The sequence below is a fragment of the Rattus rattus genome, chromosome 12, assembly GCF_011064425.1.
Source record: "Rattus rattus isolate New Zealand chromosome 12, Rrattus_CSIRO_v1, whole genome shotgun sequence".
NCBI classification, from domain to species: domain Eukaryota; kingdom Metazoa; phylum Chordata; class Mammalia; order Rodentia; family Muridae; genus Rattus; species Rattus rattus.
In genome coordinates this window covers 58,223,014-58,248,777 of record NC_046165.1, presented here as the reverse complement: position 1 = coordinate 58,248,777, position 25,764 = coordinate 58,223,014, and the positions used below count along the sequence as shown (strand labels likewise).

The 25,764-nt window shown below is 46.1% G+C and overlaps 1 protein-coding gene across 1 annotated transcript in view; it reads right to left on the bottom strand.

Annotated features, from left to right (window-relative positions):
- Ptk2b (protein tyrosine kinase 2 beta) overlaps positions 1-25,764 on the bottom strand; it is a 119,888-nt gene that overhangs the window by 52,214 nt on the left and 41,910 nt on the right. The window contains exon 2 of the mRNA XM_032918138.1: positions 1,633-1,873. Within this exon, the coding sequence (XP_032774029.1) occupies positions 1,633-1,836 (204 nt within the window). The 5' untranslated portion in view covers positions 1,837-1,873. The remainder of the gene's footprint in view (positions 1-1,632; positions 1,874-25,764) is intronic.

The window sequence follows — 25,764 nt, the reverse complement described above, 5'->3', positions numbered from 1 at the left end:
TGTTCATCCAGGTGGTTTTAAAGTCACAGCTTGTAATAATAACAAGATGGCATTAGAAGGTGACGTTTCGACAGTAGGAAACATTGCCAGCAGGAAAAACCAAAAGCCTTGGGTATAAGTTCCAAGAAGAGAGTTGCCTCATTCTTTTGTTATCCACTCTGTCCCTGTGCCCCTCCAGAGAATTCTTCAGACGCTCATGGCATTCTTGAGCTTAAGTTCATTATTAGCCTTGCGCTAAGCCCGTTGTACATTCTTCCCTTAAGTAACTGCAGAGCCATCACACCACCCCCAGGAAGCTCTCCCAGCTCCAGAACTATGTGTGGGAGACTGACTATGTGTAATACTAGCATTTGGGAAACTGAGGTATGGTGTTCATGAGTTCAAGATTAGCCTGCGCTACGGAGTGAGTATGAAACCAACCCGGGCTATACTGTAAGACCCTGTTTAGAAACCAAACCAAGCAAACAACTGTATGCTGCTCCCTAGCTCCCATCTAACTCTGGATTCCCAAAGCGAGTATTCTACAGCTTCGTTACGTGTGGCCATCTCCCCACTAGATACTTAGAAATATAGCTTGTGCCACATCGTAAATCTGCTTATTCACTAAGACAGCCTTCCAGTCATTCTCCACCATTTCTTCCTCCATGGACAGTGGTGCCCTGACTTCTGACAGTCCCATCTGTCCTCCACCACATCCACAGAGCACATCCTAGCAGGAATAGCTGGAGTTTTCCCTTGTCATCAAAATTGGGCAGTATGGTGCCCACCCCCACCCCTACCCCCGTGTGACTTGCAACCCACATTAACTTTTGGAAATCAAATGAGTTGAGTTGGCAGTGGGTGACATCAGGTATGTGAAGAAATGGGACACCCAAAGAAGACTTGAGTGTCAGTAGAGGACAGAGGGAAGGGTGCCTTACTCTCTTCACACACTCACATTCTCTCATCAGAACACATGTGAGGAACAAGCAGGACCCTAATCAGATCAGCTGTGGGAAACAGGAGTCTATCCAACTACAGCAAGGATGCTAACTGGAAGAGACAGTAGGCTTATCAATGCATCCTGCTCTGGTGTGTGAGCTGTAGCGTGCACTGCGCAACATACAGCACAGTGGCCTGGCAGCCAGGACCACCACAGTGCTGATGAAAGCAGTCACCAGTGCACGTAGGGCTTTGAGACATTAGAAGCGCTAGTGACAGAGAGCCAATTAAGCTCCCTTGGACCTGGGGAGACTTTCCCCAAGGTACCCAATTCCTTTGCTCAAATTATGAGCCCTCCAGAGCAATCTTCTGAGGGCCATTATGAAGGAATGTTCTGGAAGAGACCGGGGATGTCCTCATTGTGTCTCCTCATGGGAGAATTCAATAGCATCTATGTTGAGAAACTGACCACATGAATTCATATAGCAAGTGTTCAATAAAGGCAAGCTAAAACAAGCCAGCATATTGTTACCCTGCACACGCAGCTGGAGGAGGCTAGAGCAGCAAGCTGGAAATGTCTCTCCTGATGCCAACCTCCGCCCTGCCCAGACAATGCTAGAAGAAGTTGCTAGGCTCAAGAAGGGTTGCTTGTCTGTCTAGGAAGTAGAAGGAGGAGCAGACCAGCTGAGGAACAGAGTCCTGCACACTTACCTGGATCTCTGTCTGCACTGTGCATTTGACAAGCTTGAAGTTCTTCCCTGGGTTGAAGCTGTTGCTGTAGAAGCAGACCTTGAGGATACGCACGTCTTCCTTCTCCACATCTACTGGTACCACTACCATGGGCTCTGGGGGGCCCTCGGGCGGGCGCAAAGTGCCCACTTTTACACGGCTCAGGGGCTCAGACACCCCGGACATCCTCTCAGACTGCAGCTAGGACCAGCACATTGCAGTCCTGTGGAGACAACAAAGAGACAGCCACAGAGTGAGCTTCTGCAAGCCACATGCCTCATCCCCCAGGCTAGCACACCCACAAGATCCACAACTGATACAACAGCCCATTCTCATTCTCCTGAAAACTCCCTGCAAAGGCCTCTAGCTGCTTTGACTTGGAAGGCTGCGGCACATAGGAGCCAGTGGGAAAAACACCCAGGTATATAACCTAGACTAGCTCGCAAGCACACAAGCTCTGTCTTCTAGCCCCATTTCCTTCCCTGTTCTCCAACACTGGCTCCCAGGCAAGAGGCCCACACTTAGCACAGGAGGCAGCTGTGAGAGGAGGCGGCTGTGGCATGACATAGCAGAGCAGAAAAAGCAGGGAGTGAGGCTGTGATAAATAGAGGGGAAACAGGATGGAGAGGGAAATCTGAGAAGAAACAGAACTTGGGGATCAGTGGCCCAAGGGAATGAATAGAGAAGATGACAAAGTCCCCAGCTCAGGTCCAGGCCTTTAGCTTGGCTGGTCTGCCCACAACCTCAGTACCAGTTAGAGTTTTCAGGTAGGAGGCCTGGACCTCAGAGGAACTGGCATGTAGAGGATCAGGTATCACAGAAAGGTCAGCCTAGGGGAAAAGCCCTTGGCTATTTCCCCACCCCCACCCCCACCCTCTGCTGTTTAGGGTGGAAAGTTGCTTTACACAGGTGGTGCTAGTCTGGGCTTCCACTTGAAGCAGCCAGTACTGAGGACAGCGTGGCCTGACACAGAAGTAAATTAAGAATCCTTGTAGTCAGTAACTCAGCCTGACTCTCAACTGTCTTAACCTAGTCTCTGCATCCGACAGAACTATCCAGGACTGACTTTCTTCTGATGTAAAGCAGGGGATAAAGCTATTGAGACAGTTCAGCAGAGAGGTGCCTGACCATCCCACAAACTCCATCCTCAATCCCACAAGGTGGCAGGAGAGAACTTACTCCAGAGAGTAGTTTGTACTACACTTGGTTTCCTGCACACACACCCCCCCCACACACACACACACACACACACACACACACACACACACACACACACACGAATAAAAAAATACTTAAATAAAAGTATAAAATTATAAAGTGGGGGAATGTCCGAAAGAAGTGGGGGAAGTTGTAATTGGCAGCATCAGCTGAGGCTTGTACAGGGGTCACCAGTGTACCTCCAAGCACTGTCCTTGGTGCTGGCATTGAATGTGTCTGTGGTGAGACTTAAATAGTCTTAATTTCCAAGATTTTTCTAATGATCACCTTAAACTTGGGTCTGATGGCTCACACTTGTCATGTCAGCACGTGGGAAGCTGAGGAGAGAGGACGGCCATAAATGTGAGGCCAGCCTGATCTACAGAGCAAGACCTTGTCTCCAAACAAAAACCATCCAGCTAGTTCTGGAATGAGCTAAGCCCTAGGTCTGAGACATATTCTTAGAGATGAAAGGTGTGCCTTCTCACATGAATGCAGTTTTAGGGGAGGGATCGCCTGCACCAGGAGTCAGGAGGGAAAATAATGTTACAATGCAAAGATGGAGTCAAGTATTTCAGAAGTAGAATACAGCCTATGATTATTTATTTATACGGATCCAGATACCAGGAAATATCTGAAAAGTCATTACTCTAAGGAACTATTCCTTCAAAACAAAACAGTAAAGTACAGATGGCTCAGTCAATAAAGTACAAAGACCTGAGTTCAGATCCCCAGTAACCTCATAAAATCCAGGAAATCCAGGTATGGTGATGAGTCCTATAACCCCAGCACTGGGGCGGGGGGCGGTATGGAGAGGAAAAGGTGGGTCTCAGAGCTTGCTGGCCAGTCCGCCTGAGTCCACAAGCTCTCAGTTCCACGAGAGATCTTGTCTCCAAGAATAAAATGGAGACTGAATGAGAAAGAGATTCAAATTTTACCTCTGACCTCTACCTGCATATGCACACATACCTCTCATGTACATGTGCGTATATCCACACAATAATAACACTGAAGGAGGTGTATTTTAGGAAGGGACAAAGGAGGTATTGTAAGAATTCGGGGAGAAAGAAGACATGTCTCCTAGGTCAGGGCAGGCAGAAAGGGGGAGCACAAGGCTGAGCTCACAAGAGTGGGTACATCTTGGAACTAGACTGAACATGTGGAACTAGAGGAGAACATGTGTTCTAGAAGTCTATCTGAATTTGTATACCTGTCTCTATGCATACCTGTCTTTATGTATACCTCCTTCTAAATAAACCTCTCTCTATGTATACTCCTCTTTCTTTTTCTCTATGTATACATATATATGTGTGTGTATGTGTGTGTGTATGTGTGTATGTGTGTGTGTGTGTTCTACTGTAGTGTTCTACAGTGACAATCCAATTCTTGGTCTATAGGAATTCAGAAGTTATTTGAGGGGTATCTGAAGGAAGCACCCCCAGGAGCATAGGACAATATGGCATTGAAGGGAAGAGAGGGAAAAAGAGGACTGTGTGCTGAGTACTGAAATTTGGGCAAGCTCAGTTTCCATCTTCTGGGAACTGGAGGGGACTGGAAAGCCCAGGATAGAACATATCTCAGTCAGATTGAAAGAGAGAGAGAGATCTGGGAATATTTCTACTCCACTTCGTATGCTCAGTGTTCCCGCAAGTTCCTGTCAGTTCTACACAAGGGAGATGTCAGATGCCTTTAGGCAAAGAAGCAGAGCTGCAGCTGGGAGATGAGGAGAATACTGAAGTGGTAAGGCCTGAGGGGACCCAGGAGGGAAGATGACAATGGTGCTTTAGGACTAAGAAGATGAGGGGGTTCTTTGTCCCTAAATAGCATAGTCCTAGTCAGGAGTACAAACAAGCAACTGCACAATTAAGTGCTGGCCTGCTGGCTTGCGGATCTGCTGGTCTGGTGGTCTTCCATTTATATGTGGTACTTTGTACACAAGGCTTTCACAAAGGTGGATTCTGAGACAGGCATCCGAGGGGGAAAGTGATCTACGACATGCAACCCCAGGGCTTGACCTTATCTGCAGTGTACTGAATGCATGAGTCCCTTAATATTCATATGCTCAAAGTCTAACCCCCAAGTGCTTGTGTGAGAGGTAGAAATGTTAAGATATATAGCCCCAAGTAGTGGGATTCCCAAGAGAGCTTTTTCACCATCTTTCGGTTACAGCAGATTGGCAATGTGTACCTGGGAAGGGGGCCTCACCCAGACCTGATCATGCTGCGCCTTGGTCTTGCCTTTTAGCCTCCAAATACCTTTGGTTTGGAAGCCAACTTGGCTCGGGTACTTTGTTACAGCAGCACAAACCAATCAAGACAGAAATGCTAGTGTCCTAACAGTGAAGGCCAATGGCACAGCAATGATGTTGTGTCATGCTGGGGGCAACATGGACTTAAGCTAGAAAGGACATTAAACCCACATTCAGTTTACAACAGGCAACCTCTCAGCATCCATAGTGAAGAAAGCAGTGTGTGTGTGTGTGTGTGTGTGTGTGTGTGTGTGTGTGTGTGTGTGTGTCTTTAGTGATCCCATCAGGTGTCCTTCACTCTAGGTAGCATCTTCATTAAGAAGGCTGCAGCATCAGTAGGCACATCCTAGATACCCCAGATGCCCTAGAAATGCTTAAATAGGCCTAAGGTATTAGTGAAATCCAAGATCCAACAGTGAGAACTGGGAAATTCGCCATGGTCATATGTCATGTGTGTCACTGAGTGATGAGGAATGTAGAGGCAGCAATCCCTGCTTGAAGATAAAGCAGAAGGCTGAAACCTGTGCCTAGACACAGCCAGGGCAAAGTGTCAGGGACTTAGGAGTGAGTCCTTCAGATGCTCTTGAGCCTGCGCTGTTATGGCTGCTCCTAGAGCAGAGCTTTGCTTTCAATTCAAAACACAGAGACAGTGAGAAAGAACTGCAATAAGATGTGGGGGCATGAAGGAGGCAGCCTGTATTAGGAGACAACCTCGAAGTCTCTTACCACACCATCAACGGATCCTCTCCCTCAGTATTTACCCAAAGAGTTTGAAAACTTAGCAGCCACACCAACACCTGCTCATGGAGGTTAATGGCAGTCTCATCTGTAATTGCCAAAATATGGACTCAGCCAATATGAACGGATGTGCAAACTGGGATCCACATAATGAACTCTTACTCATTCTGAAGAGAAGATTCGGGCCTGCGTAACGACGGCACAGCGCTGGCTGTGCAAGCGTGTGGACCTGAGCTCTGTCCCCAGAGCTCATGGTTGCTGCTGCTGTTTTAATAGCCAGGCGTGGTGACATGCATGTATCATCCCACTGAAGGAAGGCAGAGACAGGAAGATACCTGGGCCTCACAGGACTACCTGGTGAGTGCCAGGTTGGTGAGACCTTGTTTCAAAGAAGGGTCCATTGTTAGGTCCCAAGGCTGCTCTCAAGCCTCTATATGCACATGCGCATTGGTGCATGCATACTCCCACATAGATGTGCTACCCTTATGTATAGGAACACATTTACACACACACACACACACACACACACACACACACACACACACACACACACACACACACAAGCATGCATGCAAAAAGAAGAGTTGTCAAACTATGACTACACGGAAGAACCTTAAGGGATTATATTTTTTCTTTGAGATAGAGTCTCTGTGTGTATGTCAACCTGGCCTCAAACTTACAGAGATCCACCTGCCTTGGCCTCCCGAGTGCTGAGATTAAAGGCCCATATATGGCTAAATAAATAGTTGTAAGCAAAAGAGGTTCCAGTTGTAGAAAAAACAAAGTTTAAAGGTAGTTTTAAGGCCAGGAGTTGCTGTAAGGAGACGGGGAGGGATTAACGACAAGCACAGAGTATGCTCAGACAATGGAAATGCTCACTGTGATTCTCTAAGGGTAGGCAAGGATCTTCATTCTCCTGTCTATCTTGTAGACACAAAGGATAAACTCTGATGTTAAATGACAGAGAGGGCAACAATGGTATCAGTATGGGATTGGTAATGGGAGAAGCTGTGCACGTAGCATGAGTGGCATTATGGGAATTCTTCGCATTTCCTGTAATTTTGCTGTAAGCCTAAAACTTTTCTTAAAAATCAAGTATGTTTGTATATCTATCTATCTATATCTATCTCTACATATATACACATGTATAGGTATAGGCGTAGACATTAGCATATGTATGTGTATATGTGTGTATGTGTGTATATTCATGTACGTATGTGTTTATGTGTATGTATGTATTATGTATATACGCATGTATAACAATAAAAAACTACAACCTGGTGTACTTGGGAGCCCCACCCATCTCCCAACCTGAGCAAACAGTGTCTAGCACCGTGAGCATTCTGTCTCCGAATCTTGACCATGACCAAGTACTAATGATCTACCTCTGAGCAACAGCAGCCCACATTGGCTAACAAGTCAGTCATTGCCTGTAAGCCCAGAGGATGTGGATTTCTTATCTTCAGCAGCTTCCCCTGGCCCAGTGAGCTCATGGCCCACAGGGCGCTGACAGAAATATGTTAGCAAAGTCATTCTGGTCACCCATGATCCGCTTTTACCTTTAGCCTGATGTGGGCCCCTCAGTTCTGCATTTTGTCCTGGAGAAAACACATTTGCAGGAGAAACTGGCAGAATGGCTATAGAATTTAGAAAAATCTTAAGGCATATACATGCACATGTGCACACAAAGACAGTACTGCCCCAAGGCTAGGGTGACATAAAACTGCAGTAACGAGCGTGCCAGGCAGCATTTCCCAGCCCAGAAACAATCCTGAACTTCCCTGTCTCCACTGGTCCTGTAAGAACTAGGAATGAAAACATAGAATTTGACTGGGAAGACCCCAGCCCACAAGGCAGGGCCCATATCTCTATTAACACATGAAAATAACCAGCCTACCCTACAGAGACAGCAATCTGCAATTGTTTGGAAGCAGAGTTAGCAGAGGGTAGTGTTTAGGGAAGCCTGTCCCCCGAGTCTCAGATTGTAGCTTCACCAGTCTCTGCGGCGCACTCTGCCTGTGACCCTGTTCCAGAACTTTTAAAGAATTTTTTTCCAGTGCAAATGTCTGGACTTTTCCTAGTCTCTTTTTTCTCCTCCTACAACATGGGACAATAATACCCTGCTTAACTTCTAGAAGACTTGTGAAGGGAGAGAAGGGACGAAAGCCCAATAGTAGGAGGACACAAAGAGAAATCACTCCCTGGCTATTGCTTGCCTACATTCCACAATCTTACGTGACCACCACATCCCCATATTTTGTTCATCTGCCAGGAGTTTTCTACAGGGGAAAGTGTGTGACTTCAGCCTTCCCCACCCATGGTGTATATATTTCCATCATGGTTGATTTCAAGCTACCAATGTATACCACTGAATTCCAAGTCAGGCTGAGATGGGGAGCAACAACCTGGCAGCTCCTTTAACTGGTGAAGGAACTTCCTGCACCTCCTGGTTATTTGAGTTTCTCGTCTGTAGCCTTAGTCTGTTTCTGGCTTTCAAGTTTTGAAAAGTCCTCTGACCCCTCAGTTCATGAGCCAAAGCCCTACCCTTTTCTCCAGACTTGGCTTTCCCTGCACTGACGACCACTCCACCCTATGTCCTAGTCTGCCCTCGGCCCTCCAAGTAAGTGGTGTTCAAGGCATGCATGTCCATACCGTGGTGCCAGTGAAGCCTTGGCTCTGCGCCACCGTGGGCTTCAGTGGACTTCCTAGGCCCCAGAACTGCCCAGGCCGCAGGCAAAGAATAACAAACACAAGGAAATGGGTCCAAATTAAAACAGGAAACATTTTTGATTGACTACAAAAACTTCTTGGCTCAAACTTTCAAAGGGTACTCCAGGGGCCCATTGAGTCTCTGAGTCCCTAATAATCTTCTGGAAGAAATTCAATTATGCTCTTCCTGGATGGCAAGTCATCTACCTGCCCAAAGGAGGTGGGGCTGAAACAGGAATTTAATCTCTTCCAGATAACTTCGCCAGAGTACCAAGTTCTGCATTCCCAGCCTGAGGAAGGTTCTAGGGATCAACACAGGGAAAAGAACGCCCCTTGTCAAGTGGACATTGTAAGGCAGTGTTATCTCTTATGGAACAAATACTACTAGATTCCAGGGAGTTCACACAATAACCCGATTCCTCAGAATAATTCTGCAGATGTGAATTGTCCTTATGTGCTCTGAGAGGAAACTGAGGCCTGCCAAGGTCAGCTTTTCCAGGCCACAGAGCCAACAAGTTTCAAAGACTTGAGCTACCATGATGCCTGACTCCAAAGTCCACAGTGAGTGGTGTCCCAGTGATGTGCTGCAGCAGCCCTGGGGACAAGTTTGAAACCCACATCTGAATGAGTCAAGTGGGTAAGCTTCATCTTCCTGACATCATGCCAACCGCGCTGCTGACTAACACTGGTTATCAAAGCTACCAGGTTGGTGTCAGCGTCCACTGCCGTTAGTAAGGGCTGGGTATTAAGGTCCAGCCACTGACTGGCTCTGATGGTTAGAGATGGAGGTTGTGTGAATCAGAGTTTCCAAATTGTGGTTGGGAGACAGATGGTGGCCTTGACAATGTTTTTATGTGTCTACCACAAAATCCGATATATAAGGATCGTGCAGAAAACTCATACTGTAGCCCAGTGAGTTCAATTTTGGTTTTGCTGTGAGTTTTTGCTTTTGCTTCTTTTGGAGACAGGGTCTCATGTATCAAGGCTGGCCTTGAGGTTGCTATGCAGCTCCAGGTAACCTTGAATTCTCTTTTAGTGTTAAGTACGTGTCGATATTTCTCCATGGGAGTTTCGTGCACATGAGTGTGCGGGTAAGCATATGTATTTGGATACATGCAGCCAGAGTGGGACATCGAATCTCTTCCTCATTTTTTCTCTTCCTTAGTACCTTGAGGTAAAGTCTCACAAAACCCTAAACTCACCTCACCAGTGAGCTAGCTGCCCAGTGAGCTCTTGGGACACTTGTCTCTGCCCCTCAAAGTTGTCCTTACAGATTGGTGCAGTCTTTGCACTTTGGTTCGGTTACAGATAAAAGCAGCCGTGCTCAGCTTCTCACAAGGGTGCTGGGGCTTTGAACTCGAGCCATCACAGCAAGTGTTCTTCCTCACTGAGCCATCACCCAGCTCCTGACCTCAGACTCTTGATGCTCCTGGCCCCACTGCCTCCCACCCAAATGCTGGGAGTAGAGGTATGTCACCACGTTTCCCTTTGTTTGTTTGTGTCCAGGAATTAGCTAAAGAAATAACTGGAAAGCTAATTTAACAGCAAATCCAGGTTTTCAAAGTCCACCTCAGCAGTAAATGTGGTGGCCTTTGCAGCCCAGTCTGTCTCTCTAGCCCAAAGACTGCCTTTATAACCAAGATTGCCTTCTGTGTCTATCTGTTCACCTGGAAAGCCTCCCCAACCCCAATTCCCACTCTGCCCACACAAGTTCCCCTGCCTGACCTGAGAATACAGAAGAAGCATGTTCCATGGAAGGAAGGCCCACAGGAGAGAGCCCAAGCGCCAGCCACTCAGACCAACAGAAGTCATAATGTCACGAGAGGCACATTTTGTTTCCACTCTGTCTCTGAGTCACTTCCCCTGGCTGTTTCCACATCAACAAAATGGGGAAGGCAGGCCTTTCCTATCTCAGGGCCTGCTGGGCATGGGCACTTAACTAATTGCAATGACCTTGCAGTCTTGGGGAGCCATTCCTGAGCTCCTGGACCCAGCTGTGCCCCAGGCTCCATGCTGCACCCACTGACTTGGTCCTTTCAGCCCCCAGGCTGCTGTGGGGCCAGCATTCAATAGCTCTGGGACCCCCAACCTGTCATTTGGTTAATCTTTTCCCTTCCTTCCAGGCAAAGGAATGAACCTGGAAGGTTATGATTATTGCCTGCTATAATTCAGCGTAATTCTAAAAGCATTTGAGACTCCACCACATTTTCTGCTCCCCACCCCTACACCCATTACCCACTTGGAGCCTTCTGTTACCCACACCTGCCTCCCTACAGGTCAGCTGGCTCTCTGAAGAACCTGAGAGAGCACCAGAGGCTCAGCACTTTACCTTCCTGTTAAGGGAGCCTCTGTTTTCCTCATTAGTTCAAGGCTTGGTTCTTGCTGCTGGCCAGATTCATCTCCCTCCTGTTTGACCTTTCCACTGCTTTCCACGATCTCTAGCACTCATGGTGGTGCATGTGACCCCACCACTGAGACAGAGGTGGGAAGAGCATGATTTTCAGGTCAGACTGAGCTATGGAGTAAGACTTTCCCTTTAAAGACCTTCCCTTTCAAGCCAAGCAGGGGTTGGAGAGAGCCTAGTTGGTACACACTGCACAAGCATGAGGATCTGAGTTCAATCCCCAGCACCCATGTAGAAATATTACACACACACTTTTAAAATTCCAGCTCTGGGAAGACAGAGTTAGGAAGATCCGGGGGCTCACGGCTTCGTCTAGTCAACAGACTCCAGCGGGAAGCCCTGTCTCAAAAAACCAAGGTGGATGGTTCCTGTAGAATGACATCTGTGGCTCACCTCTGACTTCTACATGCATGCCTACACATGAGCACACACAGCTGCACACATGTGCACAGAGATCAAAAACAAACACCAAAATAATAGTAACGATAAGGATGATGAATTCTACAAATTCCCTATTTGCCAGGTCACGAGTGGTATTTAGCTGTTGTTTCTCTTTGTTTTCCACTCTTCTCCCATCTTCTCTACCTCCTCCTCCCCTTCCCCCTCTGCTTTTCTCCACTTTTCTGAATTTCTGGAGCCAAACCAGAGCTTGATGACATGAAGCCAAGCAGAGAAGAAAGGAGAATCTCTATCCAACAGAGATCCATAATCCAAAAGAAAAAATTTAGTGCACACACACATGAACACACACACACACACACACACACACACACACACACACATACACAACCATCATAGTATGATATGGGTCCCAAAGTGTCCTTAAGTGTACTGATTAACAAACACTGAGTAGGACCTGCCCACTGGGCTGTGGGACTCTGAAAAATATGACCTAGAAGATCAGGAAATGAAACGACATACTGGGCTGGGGATAAAGGTGGGAGAGGGGTCACTGAGAAACAAGACCAGACGGTGGCAACATGTTATTAAAGAATCTAAACTGCATATGGTGGGGGGGTTCATTTTGCATAAGTATAACTCGGTAATAAGGTGACTCACTGTATGACCTCAGAGGCAGCAGGGGTGGTTAGGATAAAGCATGAGGAATGTTCAGCTCCTGGCAATACACAGGGATGCCTTGGTTTACAGCATGTGCCAATTTCTCTGGTGTAACTATTTCTATCGTGGCCTATTTCAGTCACTGGTATGATCTCTCAGAAGGCAGAGAAATGGCCACTGGCTCACGAGAGTGCAGTCCAGGTTTCCCCTGCCTGGATAGTGGTAAGAGTTGAGGCAAGGAGGACAATTTTCACAGTTACAGGCTCCCAGCCCACCTGTGACCTTTGACCCCCCCCACCCTACTTCACTCAGTTATTTCCCCACTCAGCCCAGCAAGAGAGAAAAGTGCCACGTGTGTGGAAGCAGGGGGCAGGCTCTCTGAGCTGAAAGATCTTTCACACTCTGTGGGCATCCATCAGCCCTGACTGCTCCACTTCCAGTCATGTGGAACACAAAATTGGTGTTTGGGTAAGGAAGCCTGGAGCCATAAGCGACCAGAGCTTTGTCTGGGCATTTGGGCTGAGTTCTCATCCCATCTTCTGGAGAGGTTAATGAGCAGGCCAGATGATAAGGAGGGGAAGTCACAGGTTTTCAAACAGCTCTTGTTGGTCAAATGCCTGTGAGAATCCAGCAGGGGGAGGACGAGTGTTCTAGCTGTCCCCGCCCATGCCTTTGAACTCCATATAGAGAATTTACAGTTCCTGAATGAGAAGTATCAAGTTGAAATTGAGAGAGATAACATTAATGACAGACCGAAACGGATTCTTGGGGGGAAATGGATCAGTTCATACTGTACTTGTGTTGCACGCCTGAAGATCCAGTTTACTCTCCAGAACCCAATAGGAAAAACCAAACCAAACTAGGTTGGTGGCATGGTCTTATAATCACATTGTCATAGAGGTAGATGGGCAGACCAGCCATCCTAGACTAGTTGGTGAGTGGTGAGTTCCAACCAACGAGAGATTCTGTCTCAAAAAAAAAAATGCTAGACAGCACCTGGAGAATGGTACCTGAGATGGTCAAGTTTCCATTCCTATTTCTAGCCCCCAACCCCGGCCTCCATAGGCAGGCAGGTACACACACACACACACACACACACACACACACACACACACACACAGATGCTCTCAAAATCATTTAACTTGTGAAATGCTGGGCACCGTAGCCCTCACCTGTAATCCCAGCACTCGGAAAGCAGTTGTCAGCTTGACAGATTTCCGAGTTGAAGCTAGGCTGTGCCACATAGAAATGCCCTGCCATGAACAGAGAAATAGAAAGTCTTCCCCTCATGGGATGGAGAAGACTGGACTTAGCAGCTCCGTGGTTTAGAAACTTGGACTCATGCTAACTGTAATGTAACTCACTGTTAGTCAAAGTAATGTGGCCCATCAGAAGTTGCACTATCTAGAAAACACCTAAACATTTCCCCTGGGCTTTGTACACATGTGGCTATAGCTGGGTTCTGCTCATTAAGGGCCACAGGGTTTGAGGGTCTGTATTACAGGGTGAGGAACCCCCTGACACACAGTCTAAAGTTCTAGATCCTTCAGCCCAGGGGAGAAGTAAGGGCTGGGAAGACAAGATGGAGTGTCGTTGTCAGATGGATACAGGGCTGCATGAATCCTCATCACCCATCAAGTCACGAGTTCAAGACTAGGAGTAGTTTCATCTTGCTAGGGCCAAACAGAGGGCTCATGGAGGAACTGTAGCTGGCAGGTTTTGGGGTGTCATCTAGACATTGAATGAATGGAGAATGGCATGGGGTATTTGGAGAGGCTTTAGAAGTGATGTTAGGTCAGCTCTCTACCCTTCTTGGGTTTAGAGGTATGTGTGGGAAGTTTTGCCCTAGCTACCATACCTGAAATGATTGGCTCTGAGTAAGGCCCAGAAGCTCCCTGGGTCCCAACCCTCAGGCACTGGCCGCCTCTTGGTTCTGCCGACTCTTCTCTCCTGACCCCCACCCTCAACCCAGCCATTTAATTTTCTCTGTTGTTCCCTTGAACGCACAGAAGCCATTGACGAATCCTTTTCTTGTCGTCCCAAGGCAGGTAAAAAGCAGATCAGTGGATAAGGGCAAGGTGTCCCAAGGAACCAGCTGTCCTTCCTCATTCTTTTGACCTTCACAGGGACAGACCTGATTTATTTATTTTGGTTATAAAAAAAAGGAAATGAAAAAAAGAACAACCAACTTTGCATCGACTTGACCCATAAACTAAGTTATCATAGCAAAGAAAAAAAAAGATGGACCCATTCCTCCAGCCAAGATTTAAACAGAAGGAAGGAAGGAGGGGAAGGGTTTACATATTTACATGCAGCATCCTTCAATGTCTGCAAGAACTCATTCTAAGACCTTACAGATGCCAACATCTAAGCAAGTCCCAGCCCCTCCTATAAATGACATGGCAATTCTATCTAGCTTATGCACATCCTCCTGTAGATGCTACACTCAACCCAAGGTAACTAATACACTTAATATACAAATAGCCATTTTATCCTATCACTTTAGAAAGAGCTAAGAGTCTGTAAACATTCGGAACAGATAGATGGTGTTTCAAGTGTTTTCCGTCTGTGGTTGGTAAACTCTTAGATGAGGAGTCTTCCAGGCTGTGCGAGGTCCCCTCTTTCCATGTCCTTGCTCTCACTACTTTGCTGAAGTCCTCAAGGCAGAAATCTTTCCCACTTTGAGCCTCAGGAAAACTGACAGAGCCAGCCACCGTAAGGTTCCCTTCCTTAAGAGGCAGAAGCTGGATGAGAACTTAATTTTCCTTCTTCACCAACACACCTAGTCCATACACAGCCTCAGCTCCACCTTGGGAATCTGTGGCTCTGGATGTGCCGAAGGGAGGCTCAGCTGCACACTGCTTCTCTGACTGACTCCTAGAGTACTCGTAAACAAAAATCCCACCTCTAAGCTCATCTTTCGCTAGCTATGCAGCCCTGACAGGAATGCAGGCCTTCATCAGAGTGCTGTGTGGAGTAAGAGGAATATACCGAATTTTATTGAGGGATCTAATGTGATCCAGATATTTAATTTAAAAATGGTAATAAAAAAGAAAACTTGGGCTGGAGAGATGGATCTGTAGTTACGAGCACAAACTGCTCTTCAAGAGGACCTGGGTTCAATTCCCAGCACCTGCATGGCAACTCACACCCATCTCTAACTCCAGTTCCAGAGCTTCTGACACCCTCACAGATGGACATGCAGGTAAAAAGAAAAAAAAAGATCATAAATAAAATGAAAGCTTTTAAAAACAGAAAACCTGAGTAGTAAAAAAAAAAAAACCAACCCTATAAAGTATAAACACAAGACTTCCATCATAGACATCGCCCTCCTCATCTCACAAAAACATCCTCTTGAACAAGCTTCCACCTGCCAGCCTCCAATCTGCTCTACAAATCCAGTCTACACCAAAGTTCTGCACTGTGTAAACAGACACCGAAACCGTCAAACATCATGATGCCCCCATCTGTACAGAAATCAGCCTTCGTTCTGACGTGAATCAACTAAAACAACAATCCAGATGCCCTGTCAAGCAAACAGGCTGCCACCTGTGTGTGAAATGACTTGGGAAATTAAAAATAGATGGAGAAACCCTTGTGGTTAAAAATGCTAATAGAATCAACTTTAAGAAACCGACTGCAAACTCCTTAAAGGAGCCAAGAGACCCAAAGGGAAGACAAAACAAACACGATGGGTTGTGAGTTACTCAGAACTGGCTTTCTGGTGAGCAAGGTTTTTAAATACTCAATAACTCACACCTGATAACCTGGTTTGGGAAACACATCCCATGTCCTAGTTTCACTTCTATTGCTTTGATAAGAAATGCTCTGACAAAAAGTGACTTCAGGGGAAAAGGGTTTTATTTGGCTTATGATTTCATGTCACTATACATCATTGCAAAAGTCAAGGCAGGAATTTAATGAAGTGTGGCAGGAACCATGAAAGATGCTATTTGCTGACTGGCAGGTAGGCTCATGCTCTCTTATACAGCTTTCATATACAGCTCAGGACCACCTGCCTAAGGAATGGTGCTGCCCACAGTGGGCTGTGCTGCCCTACATCGATTAGCAATTAAAATAATCCCCGCAGTCATGCCCCAGGCCAGTCTGATCTAGGTGATTCCTCAAATGAGATTCCATTTCCAGATCTTTCTAGATTGTATCTAGTTGACAGTTAAAGCTAACCTGGACAACCCATGGGTCTGAAGTGAGGAAAGCAGATCATTTGTACAAGGATGTTCACTGCTGTACTGTTTACCACAGGGAAATGATGAGAACCAGAACAAAAGGCTCTGAAGGAAATTTCAGCAGTGTCAATAACATAGGGATGAGCCATGATAAAAATACGAGAGTAGTAGTATATGAAAAGATGTATATAAAAATGTTAAGCCACAGAGAGTGGAATTTGCATACTGAATTTGTAACTACATAAAAACACACCCACATTTAGAATCCCATGCAGTTACAAGATTTTAAGCTCTCTTGCTGCTATATTGGTTAAATGTATTTAAAGATCTGTACCGTCTGTCCCACATGCATAAGGCTTTGCCTCTTCCTGGAGCCCCCTTCCTTACAGTCTGACTTCCTGTATTCTCCACACGGACCATGGAGAGTGGCCAGTCTTCTTAGCACAAAGCCAGGCTAGGCAGCAAGACGACATTTCCGAATCCAATCCGAACTGAGGTTTGGTATAATCAGTATAGACAGGCAACTGATGCAACCTGGCAGGAGAGACCTGGGACATGGAAGGTCATCCCAGATTCTAAGCAATGTCCTGGGAGAGGAGTGTCTGATCAGGGTCCTTGGCCATCCTGTGCCTTCTGTCCTCTCCAGTCTTGAGTTGCTGAGAATTCACCCATTCTGCCCTTCTGCCTCTCTGTGCTTCCTCAAACAGTTACTTCCGCAAATAGCATAGGTAACAGAGTATTTCCCCTGTTCTCCCACTGTAGACAAGCAGTTACACCCACAGGGCAAGCCCATTATATGAAAATAACAACTCAAAAGTACTGTTATCCCCGTACCCCCACCCCCATGCACACACACTACCACCAACCAATGCTATGCATGGAGCCACACGCTGAGCCCAGACTTGGAATTGTATATACTGAAGGTGTGCTGTACGCTGGATTATGGCAGAGCTGACGGACATACTCATCTATTTACATCGTTACCATCCGGCGGGGGTGGGGGAGGTTAGGAAGAGCAGAGAGGGCAGAGAGGTGAGATATATTCTCAGCGACTATCAACTAAAAGATACAAGACTAGTCACAGCTTGTTTGAGCTCTAGAACTCATTCATTCTCTACCGCTGAAACTCTGTCTCCTGTGCCCAACATCTCCCTCTTTTGCAGCCTTTAACATGCTGGGTAATTCTCACACCTTCCCAGGAAGGGTGAGATGCCATAGGCATGGCTCTTATCTCCCTGGTGAGAACTGAATTTAGGAAACCAATGAGTAGGATGACAGAACCCCCAGTCCCCAGGCCACACGACTCCCCTTGACAGTGCGGTGTTTCGTCAAGGCTGAGTTGTGACAGAGCTCAGTGGGTTACAATTCATAAATCCAGGCCCTTCTGGCTGTCTCAGGACCTCACGTCAGAGTGCCCTAGTAGTTTCTATTTTAGTGTCTTGTTACTCAAGCCTTCTACTGGGAAATGGGTGCCAAGAAAAGAAACAGGTAGTTTCAGTTATTCAGAGCTCAGAAAATTTGGGGGAAATTTGTCTTCTAAAACTCTAGCTCTTTGAATTCAAAGTAGGGAGAAGCCAGATCCCAACAAAGATTAATCCCTCTCTGTGCCCTGTAAGCTCTTCTACTGACAGCCTCCTGACTGCTGTTCCAACTGCCGCAGAATTCCTCATTCCCTGGTTAGAAACTCAAAAGACCATGGGAAAACCCAACTGGAAACCTCCACAGCATAGAGGTAACAAAGAAGCCATGAAAGAAAATGGTCACATGAACCCAGAGCCGGACATAGGAGTGGGGAGCCAGGTGGATGGGGGTGTGTAGGAAAAGCTCTGTAAATGAGAGTTTGAGAGAGAGAGAGAGAGAGAGAGAGAGAGAGAGAGAGATCATCAGTTTATCTGAAAATAGAAAGAAAGAAAAGGGAAGGGGATAGGAAGGAAGAGAAGAGAAGGAAACAGAAATGGGAGAAAGAAAGAGGGAAGTGGGGAGGAAGGGAGAAGGAAAGAGGAATGTAAGAAAACTAACATGGTAAGAAAACTAACATGGTACTTCCATCTAGTCTGTCCTAAAACAGAACCAGTGAGCAGAGTGGATAGGCATCGCCTCTTACATTAGTGCAAGATCTCAAAGTTATGCGTAGCTGTGACATAACTGCATCTCCATGTTTACAGCTAGAGTGTAAACTGAGAGCAAGTAGAGCCTTGAAGTCAGTTATTGGAGACAGAAAATTGAGTTTTCCCAAGCCACACTAGATTGATTCAATAGTGATCCTTGTCTGGGATTGTTTGGGCCACTTCTTAAGATCTATTGGGCCAAATAAGAAAATAGTGAAGGCCCTGCCTGCTATACCCAGCCCCTCCCAAGCTTTCCTCATCCCCTTACAGGATTCCAGCAGAAACACAGAGAGAATCCTGGGTTTTACCTGTAAGAAGTGTGACTCCAGCTTCCCTGCATGGAGCAGAGGCTGTGTTTGGCCTACAGGTCCATCAGCTCTCTTTTGTTAAGGTTTCTGAAGAACACAGGAAGTGAGAAAAAGAATAGCAACTCACTTCATTGCAGCTCACCACAGAGCAGAAGGCAGGAAGGACAGAGAACCTAGAAGAGGGCTCAGGGGAATGGTATAGGCTACCTGCTCTGGCAGACAAGATGTGTATATGAGGGATGGGAGAGGGGAGGGGTGGAACATGGAGACAAGTGTGAAGTTGTGACCCTAGCCAGGAGCCAGGGTCTTCCAAGGCACCACATCTTACTTCTCTCTTGATTGAGAACTTTCTAGATCTCTCTCTCTCTCTCTCTCTCTCTCTCTCTCTCTCTCTCACACACACACACACACACACACACACACACACCACATACACCAAGATTTTCCACTCTAACTGCATTCAGTTGACATCTAGAAAGAGAGCTGGATGGCTGGGGGAAGACAGCTGGTCTATCTGACCCCCAGGACAGCTGGTCAATCTGACCTCTATTTCTGTTTCATATAAAACCCCAGATTAGCTAAGACTGATTTCCCAACAATACTTTGGGTGTGAATATTCATAGTGCCTAAAGCAACACTCTGGTTCTCAAGGAACTGAATGCACCACTCCTTTCTAAGCCTTTTGCAGAAGTACCAAGACCCACTTGTGAGGGTTCCAGCTGGATGAAACCAGGGGTGAGATTCCGTGTCTAGACTAGAGACTTTCCCAAGCGGACCCTGGGAGTTAAAATCATTGACCGCAGAGAGAGGCCTTTATAGGAGGGGGAAATGTGACAGCTGAGCAGGTAGAAAGTGAGGTCAAAGAAAGAGATAAAGGGGAGAGAAGGTCTTCCACAGAAGGGTATGCAGTCAGGGGTTCTGTCCCAGAGAAGGAAGACAGATACTGTGGACGCTGGTAAGGGGAAAAAACAGCCAACCTTGCAAACAAACTTGATAGTGTGGGAAGGATGACCACTGGAAATCCCAGCTGGGTTTTTCTTTCTTTTTTTTTTTTTTTTTTTTACAAGAAAGTAAAACTCGAGGACAGAGACATTAAACTCCCAAAGATCGGAGCTGAGATCCTGGTTATCAGAAAACAGAACTCAAAACAGTTGGGAAGATTCACTAAACTAATATTTATAATCTATTTATCATTCATGAACAGTCTTCTCATGAAGAATTTACTCTCCATTAAAGCTGCCTAGAAGACTATCCAAACTTCCAGGCTATGCTGCTTTCTTGGGAAGTACGCCCCTCCCAATACTTTCCCTGGAAAGGCACTGGTTCTCAAGCTTCCTGGTGCTGCCACCCTTAAATAGACAACAGTTCCTCGTGTTATGGTGACCCTTAACCATAAACTTTTTTTGTTACTACTTCACAACTATAATTTGGCTACTGTTATGAAGCATAAGGTAAATATCTGTGTTTTCCAATGGTCTTAGGCAAGCCCTGTGTAAGAGCTAGCCGTTCCACCCAAAGGGTGAGAACTGTGGTTATAATAAAACCACCCTCTCAATTACTTCATTTGTCTTTTCTGCGAAGTCTTTCTCTGAAAGTGCCAGATAGATGCCTCCAATATGGAATATTGGTTATGGTCATGGTAACAGATCCTTCCTTCAAGCATCTCCAAATAGATTTGGGATAATGTTACCTTGTCAAGAAAACCTCTAATCTACCCATTTCATGTCTAAAGCATTTTTAGTGCCGACAGCTTTTTCCTAGGACATATTGAAGTTTTTCTACATCTGCCTTCAGATACCAGCTCTCCCTCTGGAAGTGCCAGCCATGAGCTTCACTCAGGCTTTGCAGTCAGTGGTTTCTGGTTTTGACACAACATTGAAGCGAAGGTCTGAAGTATTCATAGGTCCTTTCATAACAAGTCACCCACTATTCACATACATTTTGCTCCCATCTCAAGAATGCTGTAGTAATCTAAATGAGCAAGGTTGTGAGAACCAGTTATGATACGCAGGGGCTTGGAAAGCCAGTCCCAGAAGCCAGTTCTACCCATATTTGCTATATGTGAACCTAGCCCGCAGGTCTCTGCTTCTCTGGGATTCAGTCTTGAATACTTAGAATTTTGGAGTAGAATAGGCTCCGAAGGGCATACAGCCTTCTTCATGGCCTTATAGCTCAACGATTGGCTCCTGTGAGATGCTGAGTCCATTCTGAGTTCTGTTCCCTGCTCATTCTTCAGTTAAGGTGGCAACCCCAACTCTTTTTATCCCCACAGTGCTGGCTGAGCAGATTCCCCTCCCACTCTTGGGTTCTATTCTCAGCTGTCAACATTGCCAGCTCTTGTCAAGTGTCTCAATGTATGGCTGGGCGCCAGGTATGAGAAGGAAGAATCTAGAACACAGGCTGCCCTGCTCACTGCATAACCCACAATCCTTCTCACAATGGCTGAGTGCCAGGTAAGGAAAGGAAGAATCTAGAACACAGACTGTCCCGCTCATTGCATAGCCCACAGCCCTTCTGGCAACAAACAAATTATATGGGTAGAATGTTAAACCAAACATGAATGGACACTGTGAAACTTGCGTTCTGTAAGGTTCCCTGGCACAGGCACATGACATGAGAGCGGTCCTGGTGAAGGAGGAGGCCATGGGGCAGAAGAAAGAACACAGGCCCAGGAGACAGGATGCCTGGGTTCTGGCTTTCAGCTCTTCACTCCAACAGCCAACAACTTCAGATGCTCCTGTCCTTGTCTGCCCCTGCTCTCCTCTGTCTCTGTGGTACAGTGGTAACAATTTAACCCCTTGGACAAGCCCTGACCAAATCAGAACACTGTAGAATTCAGCACTAGACAGGGTCTCAGAGATCATCTACTCTGCTGCTTTTTCTAGAACTTGCAAGATCCTTGGGGAAAGTCGTTAAAAATACATGGCCTTCCCTTCACCTTCCAATTGGACCAAGGATTTTGAAACATGTTGTGTGTGTGTGTGTGTGTGTGTGTGTGTGTGTGTGAGAGAGAGAGAGAGAGAGAGAGAGAGAGAGAGAGAGAGAGAGAGAGAATGGGAAAAAGAGAGATAAATTCAAAGTACCTAAAGGTTACAACCTCAGGACTGTCACAGCAGACATCATGTGACCTCTAAAAGGACAAAGACTCAAGACCATCCAAAGCCAGCTAAAACAAGCATGGACTAAACCAACTGCTAACTGCTTCATCTTGCAAAATCCATCGTTCCCATCATACATCTAATGCCATGACACATCCAAAAATCCCATATAAGGACACAAAGTTGGAGCAAACTCTACAGGAAAATAATCCCATCCCGTTCCTGGAATTGCCAACTTTGCTTTGCCTTAGTCATGGCCACCACCTCCCCATGAATATTTCTTCCCTCTTTATGAATAACCCTCCTTCCATTAAAGTTTACACCTTAGATTCTGTCCAGAAACCCAGGGTTTGCAGCTCTCAGGGGGAAGGCCGCCCTCCCCATCTGAGTTTGTACTTTCGGTTTATAATGAAACTCTCTTCCGATCCCTTCCTCTTCTGGACTCTAAATTCTCTCTCTTTAAACACAGGGTAGAGGTCTCAGCCTGGTCTCTCTGTTTCTGATGCCTCTCCAGTCTTCATGCTCTGGCCTCATTAGAGGACCTTTAGCAGGAATGATGACACAGCTATTTGAGTGTGACTGAGTGACATTTGCAAGACTGATTGGCACCAGAGAGGGGAAATCGGCTGCCCAACACTTGGTTCAGACCAAGGTTGGGACTCTACTGAGGTTTCCTCATCCCAAGCAGCTCCCTGGCTCTGACATTTTGTGTTCTTGGCTAAGATTAGAATTGGGAGGCCTGTCGGAGACCTCATTAGTGTTAATCAAGCCTGGCAGGGACCTGCTGCTGCTGTCTTGCTGTCCCAGCGAGCTGTCTATGCCTTGGCTAGGAGCATTTCTGACCTCAAGTTTTTCCTAAGGTTTAAGGATTCTTAGAGACACTTGGGCATGCCCCCTCCAACTTTATCCAATCCCAAGGATCATGGGTAAAGCATTGAGATCTAAGATAAGCTCTACAATTAGCCATGCTACTTTGTGTGTGTGTGTGTGTGTGTGTGTGTGTGTGTGTGTGTGTATGTGTGTGTGTGTGAGACAAGGCCTTGCATAGCCCAGGCTAGCTCTCTGATTTATTATGTAGGAAAGAGTGACCTTGGATTTATGAATGAGAATTCCTTAAAAAGTGGCTGAGCCTATAAAGGCTGATTAACACTTCAACCACTGTGAATCATTTGGCATGTTGCAGCCCCAGACCTCAATTACAAATTCTTTTTGGCTATTTTTAGTCCGACAAGGAGCTAGACCCCACCTCTGTGTCAGACCTAATATCCTGATAAACAGATTAGAAATCTCTGGAACATATTAACAAAACTCTATCATCCACCAATGGAAGGGCTGAGAATGAGTTACCATCTGAGGCCTATGGTTAAGGTCCTCTTACCTTGAGGTAAGCCACCCTCTTGGTGTAACTTTTTAAATGTCTTGATTTATAACGTTCTTTGTTCTATTACCACAAAAACTCCATGAAACTGCTTCCACAGTGGAAAACTGTATTTGGGGAGATCTAAATCTGTGCTCCTGAGAACATTCACTTGTATTTTGGCTTCAGAATAAATTATCCCTTATTCTTTTTGAGTTCAAAGCTGTTTTCCCCCTTTAACTTGGGAATCCCTGCTTCTGAAGTTCTAAAGTTGTGAAATAGAAGCACAAACCACGATGTCATTTACATGATGCTGGGAATTGAAACCAGAGGTTCATTCACTAGGTGAGCTCTCTAGCCTGTGAGTGACACCCCTGGACCCAACCATGAGACTTTAGAGAAGGAGGCTCAATGCTTTGGGTTCCAGTCACCTCTTTACAAAGAGGGAGTAAGGCTGGACTCTCGGGTCCCTTCTGATTCCATTTAAAGTACCTCTGAGTTAGAAGAGAACAGACCAACTCTAGTGTGGCACGTTTCTCCTGCGGCACTTGGAGGAGCTAATCTTTTCAGCTCTAAGAGTGTACAATGAGGTCCTCTTCAGGACCTTCTTAGGGCTTGTCTCTCCTCCCTGTACCTGATGCTCTGACACTTGGGGCTTTGTCAAGCCCCTAAGAGATGCTATTTCTGGCATCAGTCAGAGACCAAAGGCATGCTTTTCATATGCAAAGCAACCAAGTAGAGCCTAAGCTCCAACCACCCCTTCTATGGATCTCTTAGACCCTGAGCAGATCCCCATCTGCCCTGCACACACCCTGGGCCAGAGACCAGGCTACAAGGGAATGCACTGACTCCTTAGAGTATGCAGAAAGTATTCATAGCAGCCAATCTGGAGCATGCTCTCCTGCTTTTCCCATGGAAACCACATAGAAGGCTCCTGCCCTACCAAAATTCTTCCCTGCTTGACACTACATGGCCTACCATAACTCCTATTTCTATGAGAACAAATGTTTTCTTCCTTTATCACAGTAGTTTATGCACGAATATAAATGATCATGCCTGATTCAAACAAACCCCAGGTATCAAAATGGACCTACTACCTTTTGAACCTTTGGATCTAAATCAAGTCCTCTTTAGCTCTCCAAATCCCTTACTTCCTGAGACCTATGTGTTGTGTAAACAAATTCAGTGCCTATGTGTGAAAACAATTTATAATGCCAAGTCAAAAGCCAGCAGTCTAAAAATGGGGTCTCTGCAGCCCCTGAAGGCCCTTATCCTAGGGCCTCACAGCCTTATGACTAGATCCTTCCACCTTGGAACAGTTTCCATGCATATCCTTCCTCATCACAGGTGGCAGTCCCTGCATGGGACTGTGTGACCCAACAGCAACATACAAAATTGCTTTAAGCCCTCTTCAGTGGTGTGCTATCCCTTCAGCCTTGTAAGTGTAGATGTTCTAGGCTCTCTAGAAAGTCTCTTCGTCTGACCTAAACATGTTAATTTTGCTCACTGTACTCAGAAATGGAGCAACATTATTTTTGCCATTCATTGGTTCTAGAAAATTCCATGCCAAGGCCTGACTCTCCAGACCTTACCTTCTAAAAGACTTAATAAGGAATCAGGGCACCTGACATCCATATGACCTAGTAGTTTCTCTCGAGAGTTATAATAATAAATTAATAATAGTAAACTACTAATAATAAACAAGATATTAAATGTTGGCACATGTTTACAAAACATAATAACCAGGGGAAAACTGCCAGTCTTTCCTGGCTGCTTGGTCAAAACCAAGCCCCTCGAGCTATTTGAGTACTCCCTGGTTAGAGAAGACAGTTTTCTTACCAAGGTCCTTCCCCAGCCAAGAGCCATGGGTAGGACTGTGGTGGTGGCTGGGGTGGGGACCCTATAGATAGCTGCTTGTCAGAGAAGCTTGAGAGGGGTTGTCAGAGCACCACTGACAGAGGCCAAGGCAAAAGGATAACAGGTACACACTAAAGGAGGCAGCCTGGACTCAAATTCAACACGTGTTTTCCATGTACAATCAGACATCTGCAGTCATATAATCGATTTATGGTTTTTCAAAAGAAATTACAAATCAGACTTTAATGTGAACTGTCTTCAGTGTTGGCACAACTGAACAAAACATAAAGAAATAAAATCCTGCCCTTTGTATTGGATCAAGCTCTAAGGTTAGTAGTGAAATTCCCTGCCTCAGCCATAGGCCGGATTCCTACCTCTCAGGACCAGCACAGCCCAGAGGTCTCCCATACTCCTCCACAGTCATTCTCAGCGACTACCTCCTAGACCACTGTTCCTCAATTTTGTTTTTTAAATTTGACTGGGCCAACCCTGAGGTAACAGACATCTAGTTAAACCTTATTCTTAGTGGATCTACCAGTACATTTCTTGATGGTACTGGCATTTGAATGGTGAGCTGTAGAAAGCAGATCTCCCTCCTCAAGGTGGGTGGTCCTCATGCAAGAGGTTGAAGACCTAAAGAACAAATACAGAATCTTTCCAGGGTAAGAGAGAATTCCTCCTGGCCTAAAGACCTCCCAGACAGGACTCAGGATTTTTCTGACTTTTAAACCAAACCAAAACATGTTTTCTCCCTTGGTCTTAAGCCTGCCAGTTTTCAGACTGGAGTTTATCCAGCAGCCCCCTTGGGCCTCCAGCTGACTGACTACAGAGCTGGAGTCTTATC